This window comes from Ambystoma mexicanum, chromosome 7p (genome assembly GCF_040938575.1).
Source record: "Ambystoma mexicanum isolate Mex_15411 chromosome 7p, UKY_AmexF1_1, whole genome shotgun sequence".
In the NCBI taxonomy this organism is placed as follows: Eukaryota; Metazoa; Chordata; class Amphibia; order Caudata; family Ambystomatidae; genus Ambystoma; species Ambystoma mexicanum.
The window spans coordinates 965,635,888-965,644,134 of record NC_090939.1 but is presented as its reverse complement, the minus strand read 5'-3'; the positions used below and the strand labels follow the sequence as shown (position 1 = coordinate 965,644,134).

The 8,247-nt window shown below is 43.7% G+C and overlaps 1 protein-coding gene across 2 annotated transcripts in view; it reads right to left on the bottom strand.

Annotated features, from left to right (window-relative positions):
* Window positions 1–3,905: 3,905 nt before the first annotated feature.
* The window catches only part of NFKBIZ (NFKB inhibitor zeta), a 329,859-nt gene continuing 325,517 nt past the window's right edge, over window positions 3,906–8,247 (bottom strand). For both annotated transcript variants that reach the window (XM_069637311.1, XM_069637312.1), the window contains exon 12: window positions 3,906–5,819. In XM_069637311.1, the coding sequence (XP_069493412.1) occupies window positions 5,763–5,819 (57 nt within the window). In that variant the 3' untranslated portion in view covers window positions 3,906–5,762. The remainder of the gene's footprint in view (window positions 5,820–8,247) is intronic.

Here is an 8,247-nt window from a genome sequence, read left to right as displayed (position 1 = left end):
CAGGAAAAGATCGAGGCAGAGAGAAACACGTTGGTGGAACTTTCCACCAGCTGTAAAGAGCTCTCTATCTCCCGACCTTCCCTTCTCAATAGAAGCAAAAGCCCCTTTGGTATGCAACACCCTAATTTGGTGCCACTCCTTTTGTGATTGGGTTTGCCCTTTGATTTGTGTTCCAAGACAGCTTCCGATGGAGTGGCTCACTCTGGGGAGGTTGTTAGCTGCCCTCACAAAGGAACAAAGAAAGGCAACCCCAGAGGCTACGGCCCTGCTGGCAGTAGCAAGGACACCCTTTCTAGGGTGAATGCACAACCCTTTCACAGCAGAACTGGGCTGACTCATCTATAATGCAGCTTCTGCACTGCAGAGACTTGGCTGTCACTGCAGCTGTCAAATGGGCACATGTGGCCTTCGAGCCTGCTCTGTAACACTGGTATAGCAGGCGGTAGATGAGGCTACTAATTCAGCAGGACAAAGGTGTACACAGTTTTTGGCATGCAGCTTCTGAATGGGGAACCAGACTAGCAGATACCCGACATCTGCTCTGACTTCATCAGCAGAAGAAAACAGTTTAAGAAGCTTTCTTGGAATGCCGGCTGCGACTGTTGGCTGTGCCTCTGCAGGTATGGTAACTCCTGGTACACCCTGTGCCCTTGCAGAGAGGCTGCATCCCCCTGTCTCAGGGTGAAGGAAAGCATATGTCCCTGATAAGGGTATGTAAGATGAGTGTAAGGGTCCCTTGAAGGGCCCGTTGTCCGCTGCGGGAGTGATGGAGCTATCCACCTGAAACACCCACTCTGGGAAAGTATGCACGCAGAGTGCGTGGGTGTGCGCTCTGTGATTCTCCTGCCGGGGTGTGGCCCTCCATCATTTTGGACATCTCTAGCCCCATGCTGCCTGTTAAGTGGCCAGCAGCCATTTTGATGGACAGTTGTGCCTCAAGTATGCACAGGAAAACTGGGGTCTGCGCAGTGTCGCCCATGCAAGCTCCTGAAAGGAACGCACCTCGGAAGAAATTCCAGGAGGATGGAGTCCTTGGCCTGGTAGCCTTGCTCATGTGGTGGGTAGGAGCCCCCTCATACCTTGGTCTGGTATTACAGTCGAATGACCACTTGCACCGCACTGCGGTCTTAGAGCTTAAGTGCCCCTCAGTGTCAGCCCTGGTAGTACCCTTAGGCGCAGAAAGCTTTCTTCGACTCACGCCTGGGCCCAGTGGAAGGGCTTGATGTGCCACTCACAGCCGCAGGGACTGCAATGAAGGAATCGCTGGGGTGGCTTATTAGATAAGGGGCTTACCTTGTCCTGATGTTTTGTTTTAACAAGGAAATCCTTGTGTTGTGGCAGCAATCCGTCAAAAATCTCTCACCACCGCCAGAGTCGTTCATAAGGGTCCGGTGTAAGCATGCTGCACAGGTGTCCCAGCAGTGCTCAAATCCCAGGCATCCAGGCACTCCAGGCAGAGCATGTGTGGATTCGAGGCTGGCAATGCGCGCTCGCACGAGGCAAAAAGTGTGAACCCTCGACACTACCTACATGCACCACGGAGGTGAGGAACTGGAGGCCGGAACGAAAGATGAGAAACAAATTAAAAAAATGAATAAGGAAGGGGAGCTCCCACAAAGCTTTGAAAAAAGCCACAACTAAACTCAAGCTGAGTGGCCGTCACCGTCTGGGCAAAAAAAAGGGACTGAGGTGAAGTGGCAGCAGGGCTGCACCCCCACACCTGCCATCAATTTGAAAGGAGAAGCTCAGTTATTTCACTGGAAGTTCCCACACCGTCCCCGTTCCAGGACGCCCATCATGGATGGAGGAAAGGGGACGGGACATAGGAGTATAATAAAATGTGATATAAAATAAAAATCAGCTAGTTCAGTGGATTGGTTGACATGAAATTTAGACCTGTATTTAGACAAGAAAAATTGAGTCACCCTTTTTCTTTTAATGCACCAACACAAAGGGGTCAGCTACTGATCGAGCTGGAAGCACACTAATTCTACGAATAGATATAATAGTTATGAGGAAAGCCACTTTGAGGGATGACTTTCGCATTGGCTCAATAGGTAGACCCAGGAGCTTGCTTAGTACACCATGAATCCCAACCTGGTGGCAGATCAGCAAACTTGACCTTGAGACAGCAGTTTGGGAGTGGATGACTTTATTGGTGGACATGGAGACATCTAGAAATGGTGGAAGCGCCAGGTCTACTATCCCCACATTGGCGCAATGAATATCATTGTTAAATGTTCATGATGCATTTTGTGGATCACCCTGCGTAAGATGAGTGGGGGGGGGGGGGGGACTGGGGTCGGGGGGAGCATAAGCAAACATCCCTGACAAATTTACCCTTACTGTGTTCCCCAAAGATTCCTTCTGTGGGTACCTGGAGGCGTAATTTGGGCATTTAGCATTTTCTACTGTTGCGAAATGTTCTATTGTTGACTTACACCACTGAATGAAAATATGCAAGTGCGTCTGAATGCAATTCCCACTTGCGCTCCAAGGGTTGAGCTCTGCGTAAGGTGTCTCTGCTAGACAATTGTGTTACCGTGCAACATGCTGGGATTGGAGCTGCCTTTGGAGACACCATTTCCAAATTATCTGAGTATGGACAACGGTAGGAGTGTTTTCCGTCCGGTTTGTTGCTGTAAAACACGGCTGTTGTGCTGTCTGTTGTACTTAGAAGGCTATTTCAATTCAGGTGATGTTGTAGAGCTTTGTATACTGCTAGAAGTTCTAGTAGGTTTATGTGCTGCCTTCTTAGTGCTAGAGACCGTGTTCATTGAGCCATGAGGTGTAGGCAATGGGCACCCCAACCTTTCAGCGAGTAGTCTGTTGTGATGGTTAGCTGGCTTGGTGGGTTGACAAAAGCTGTCCCTTTCAGCAAGTTGGTTGTAGGAGGTTGATGGTGTAGGACTGGACCCCGGGACCCCGAGACAGACTGACAGCAGCATTCTCTTGTTTGATGGTAGATTGCGTGGTTTCACTATTACCTCTATGCAATACCCCCCTCCTTCCAGGTAACAAGACAATTTTGACGGTAGAGTTACACGGGCAAGCAGGCACCTGGTTAGGCATCCAGTAGGACACAAAGATGACACCACAAGGTCATTAATTGCTACGAGAAGCTGGCCCATCCCTCCCTGTTGAAGCTTCAGGACTTAAAAGACAGGGGTGTGCAAGAAAAAACGGCTAGTTGTCTTCTGCTTCCTGTTAAGCGTGGACCTCAGGGAGCAAGAAATGTGCAGGTGAACTGTCAAAAGGAGCAACCATCTTCACAGAGCCCTTCTCAATGGAGCATACAACTCTATAGCAGTGGTAAACTGGGCTGCGACAAAATCTAGGAAGGAGTGGGGTCAGAGGTGTGTCCAGAAGGAAGACCCAGGGCAGCAAAAACAAACATCTTCTCCCCCACAGGTTCAGACGATGGCACACCCTCATAGCCCTGCATAAAAAGAAACTGCTTTTTTTTTGCTTTCAACACCGTGACCGTTTGACCTTGCTTAGTGTGGGTGGAAGCGCCAAGGGGTTGCTATATTTTAGTTTAAAATTGCAGCAAAAGCTCTGGACATACAACTGGCAAAGGGGGCAAAAGATGGCCATGGCGAGTGGCTTCAGGGCCCAGGGTAAGGACTAAAGTTAATGCCCTAGGAAAAGTGTCCACTGGGCCATGACCCGACACAGGAGCACACAAGAGCTGACAAATGAGGAGCAAAATTGGAGCAATGTTCAATGGCACATTGGGTGTTGCGGGCATGGAAAAAGGCCATACCCAGGAAGCAGACCATCAGGCGCTGTAGTTATAATGTACATCATTGAAAACCCAAATAATTCTGTGAAAGAAATTAGTTTGAGGGAAGTTAATGTTGCAAAAAAAGAAAACAAAGAAAACCAGTAGCATCCTAGAATGGTTATGTTCACTTTGAATTTAATTTGAATGCCAGCATTAAAAAAGGACAAACTAAAAGTAAAGATAATTTTCCATATCAAGGCACACAACCGGTGTAATCGTGAGCAGTACTTGGAGGTGGCCAAGTTATGGTCACTTTAGGAACCATAATTGGCAAACATTTGGGGTTTCTTGTGCGTTACAAAAATGAAGTCCCTTTAACCCACGTTTTTTCACTATATACATCTTAAAACAGAATGGATGCCAGGCAACCTACGGGCATTTAGACAAAATCCTGGCAACAAATCACCATTACAGACATTTCCCACAGCCATGGAAGACATCATACAAGTCCTGGCTGCGGCCTGGAGTAAAATACACAAATATTAATGACTCCTCATTAAAATGAGGCTTAACAGCAGCCATGGAAAATTAGCTTTTACACTTTGCAACAGCTAAGAACAAAGATAATTGCACCCAATTACATTCATTTATGGGAGGAAAGAACACTGGCTTATAAAACATGTAAACCTGGTGTTCGCCAACACTTTATTAAACCATTTGAAACAAAACCTGAAATGGAGGCATGCATTAACAACACTTTAGATTCTTTCTAAAAGAGAAAATGGTCTACAGAGATCAAAAACAGCAATGACAAAAAGACAGGCTGAAAAGCACACAAATTAACAAGATTTTAAATACATCTTTAAAAACAAACTGTCTAGAAAACCTTATACCAACTGCATTTACATAAACCCAGATATGGACATGCATATAATGGTCAAAACTAATCAATCGCCTATGGGAGAAAAAAAAAACTGCAACATTTGGACGTCGTTATATTCAACAATTATTTTCCACCTCATTTTCTTGTAGTGCCAAAATATACACAGATCTGTTTTATGAACAGCAATGCTTGACACAAATATGCAGGTTTGTGTAGGTAGCAGAAGAAAAGCTGTTTCGAGACATGTAATCAACAGAGTATCTCAGCAGATTGTGTATCATGGGAAATTCCATTTCACCTTTCAGCCACCACCGACGGATCATCCTTTCTTGCAGATTTCTTGCCTGCTGATGTATTTGATCAAGATGCCAATATTGATGTGTTAACAGCATAGTCCCCTTGGTCTAGTGAATTTGGATGTTTTAGTGCTTTTGCTAATAGTTTGTGAACTACAGCGGTGAACTACCATATTCATTTTCTGCACTTCGAGAAGTATTTTTGCCAACATTTACAAAGAACCTGAGCACAGGCAGCAGAGAGATTTCAATATATATATTGCAATAATTGTTTTAGTTTTACTTTCTAATCTAGACATCTGAAATGGGTTTCTTTTCAAATCAATCTCGCATTTGTTTTTTCAGCTTACAAATGACCTTAGGTTTTGTGATTATATAAGCTGGGCAAATCTGCCGTTCTTGGTAGGTCAATGCATCTTGCTTGCTCGGTGTGAGTGCACCTTTTCAGTGTTTAATTCTTGGGTCCATCTTCGTGAGGGTAAACGATTGTCAGATTTTGCTCCAGTAGCCAAACTGAGGTCATTTTGCAGAAAATAAGCTGAGCCATAATAACAGTGAAGAGTACAGTTACATGCCACTCATTCATAAAGGTAGAGCTCAAATTAAAAATGTTCAACAATTCGGATTGTGAATATTTCTACGGTGTTAACCAATTTAGCAAGAGCTTTCCGATGCAGAATAGACTGAGCAGAAGAGCTGGATCACTAGGAATTAGTACATAAGTCACTATACAATAGTGAACTGAAGACTGTTTCATGGAAACAACATGCATTTGCTACGAAAGCAAATGGTGCATTTACAAACAGGACTGCTTAACTAGCAGTGGTTCTTTAGAAAATACAATCCAAAAACGAGCCTAGATGAGAAAAGAAGCTTTTGGCTGAATCACCTTCCCCTTCAAGATACGTCTCATCTAAAGAAACAAAGTAATAAAATGTAGTTAACAAAAAAATAACATTGAAACAAATACTTGTAGCATTACAATAAAGACATTAAGAATTGTATGCAGAAACGTAACAAAGTAAAACAACTGCTGCATGTTTGCCCTTGTCCCACCTCCCTCCCCATCATTAAAATCAAAATGTAGGTTTTGTGATAAAAAAAGGAGGGCAAATCTATCCAACATACTAGAAAAGGAATTCTGAATGATCACGTTCCACACTCCTCTTGGGAGTTGACGAATCGTGTGATTCAGTCACTTCTCTCCAGGGTGGAGCCTTTGCCTGTGAGGCTAGGGCGGTGAACCCAAGCCACCCTGTTCTAGAAAGCCTACAAACTTGAGTCCAGTCCCAGGAGGGACTCCTGTGGAAGTAGTGGTGGCTGTACTGGGGAGGCAAAAATCCCTTACTGAAGCCAAGACCGCTTGTGCAGAAGCACGCCTGAACATGCAGAGAGAACAAGGCAAACTGAGTGGAAGAGCCACCCTGACAAGAAGTAAAGAAAAGACAGGAGAACACCAACCCAGTGACAGCCCCATTAGAAGGAAGGAGAGCGGGAGATCCGGAGAGTGAGGCGAATATAATGAGTGAGAGAAACAAATATGATGGTTGGCAAACTCAAACTCGTTCCAGTGTGAGGGGTTATGAGAAAAAAAGTGGTACAGATTACTAGGGAACAGATACTCGTCCCAGTGAGAGAAAAACAAGAGTGACATACGAAGGATAGGAAGAGTGATGATTATCACTGGCAAACACACGCTCGTCCCAGTAAAATACAAAGTGGTAAAAAGAATACAATCCCTTACTGGGGAGTCCTTGCTCATCCCAGTAATCAACAAGAGTGGAAGTTATAAACAAGAGCTGACAAAGTCTAACGAGAATGAAAATTCTAATGAGAAGAATGTTATTGATATTAATCAAGAATAAAGGTTTATTATAAATACAAACCGACCAAGGTAATCTTGGTGGGTAAGTACTAGTCAGTCAAACAACACAATGCTTAAGGTACACAGACCAAAGCATAGACCTTTAGAATAACTAACAGTATTTCTAAGCAAGTCAGACCTAATCATACATATCTAGAACAGAACAACCTATTATTCAGGGGGAGTAAAACCACAAGTTCCTTTTAGATTACTTACAGTAATTCAAGGGTAGTAGACCCGGTCAGTCATGCAGTGACAGAAATCATGTAGTAAACTAACCCTGTTACTAGGATACTTTTCTGAATAGTGGAACACAAATTCATGGAACTGTATAAACCTATAACTACTTTCAGGATAAGCCTCCGTTATACTAGGGGAGTAAGACCCAATATTGTAATAAACAATGAGTTACTTTTCAGATCCGTGCAACACAGATTGAGGTAAGCAATAACACACTAACCTATTTTAGGAAAGCGCAAGACAGACCAAGGTTAGTAAAACCCACAATACACTTAAGAATTGCATGCAGCTATTCAATGTAAGTAAAACCCAAGGCAGACTTATTCTAGACAGGCTATACAGCAGGTCAGGGGAAGCCAGGTCCAGTTGGTAACCTTTTACACTTATTTTCTGAAAGAAATAGTAGGGCAAAGCCAACAGAATTACTTTTGGGAAGAGGGGACCAAATTCACAGGTGAGTAAAATAACCTTATATATACTTTTAAGAAGGGCAAAACACATTAAAAGTAAGACGTTTTTTAACTGCTAATTTTTCAGACGGACATTTACCAACCAACTCTTTCACAAGTAACTCTTAAACGCTTGCTACATTTCTTAGGCAAAAGGGCTAAACCTTTAGATCCTGCCCTATTCTTGGTGCATGAGTGTTCTCAGTGGCAGGAGCTGGTCACTAGTTCTCTAGTAACCAACAGACATGTCGGGATAGGTGTTAGGCAGAATCCAGTGCAGTTCCCTTAGGAAGCACTACACCAGATTAGAACTACAGGTGAGAGCAATAAATCCCTTTTGATATCAGTCCGCACCACAAAGATTTAGTTGATAGCTGTGGCTGAGCAGTCAGACTTATCTCAAGAGGGAGATGAGCAGTATTCAGGGTTTACACAATAGGTATCACAGTACTATGGACCAAGGAAACACTGACCAAAGCTTTGTTTCAAAAAGAGAATATATTTATTCTATACACATCTAGTTCAACACATAAATGACAGTTGATAAAGGTAGTTAAGTTCAGTCAAGGAAAAGTATATACAACTCCCTATTCAATTGTAGACAAGTTTGCGGTATAGTGAAAACTCAGCAAAACGGCACAGTGAAAACCAACTACAAATGGCACTATCAATTTAACGGAAGGGAGGGAAAGCACAAGTTAAACCGAAATATCTTCAGACACCCCCTAGCAATACTTCCCTGAAGTTTTGTGAACAAGTAATGCACAGTGACACTTTAGCAGAAAGAT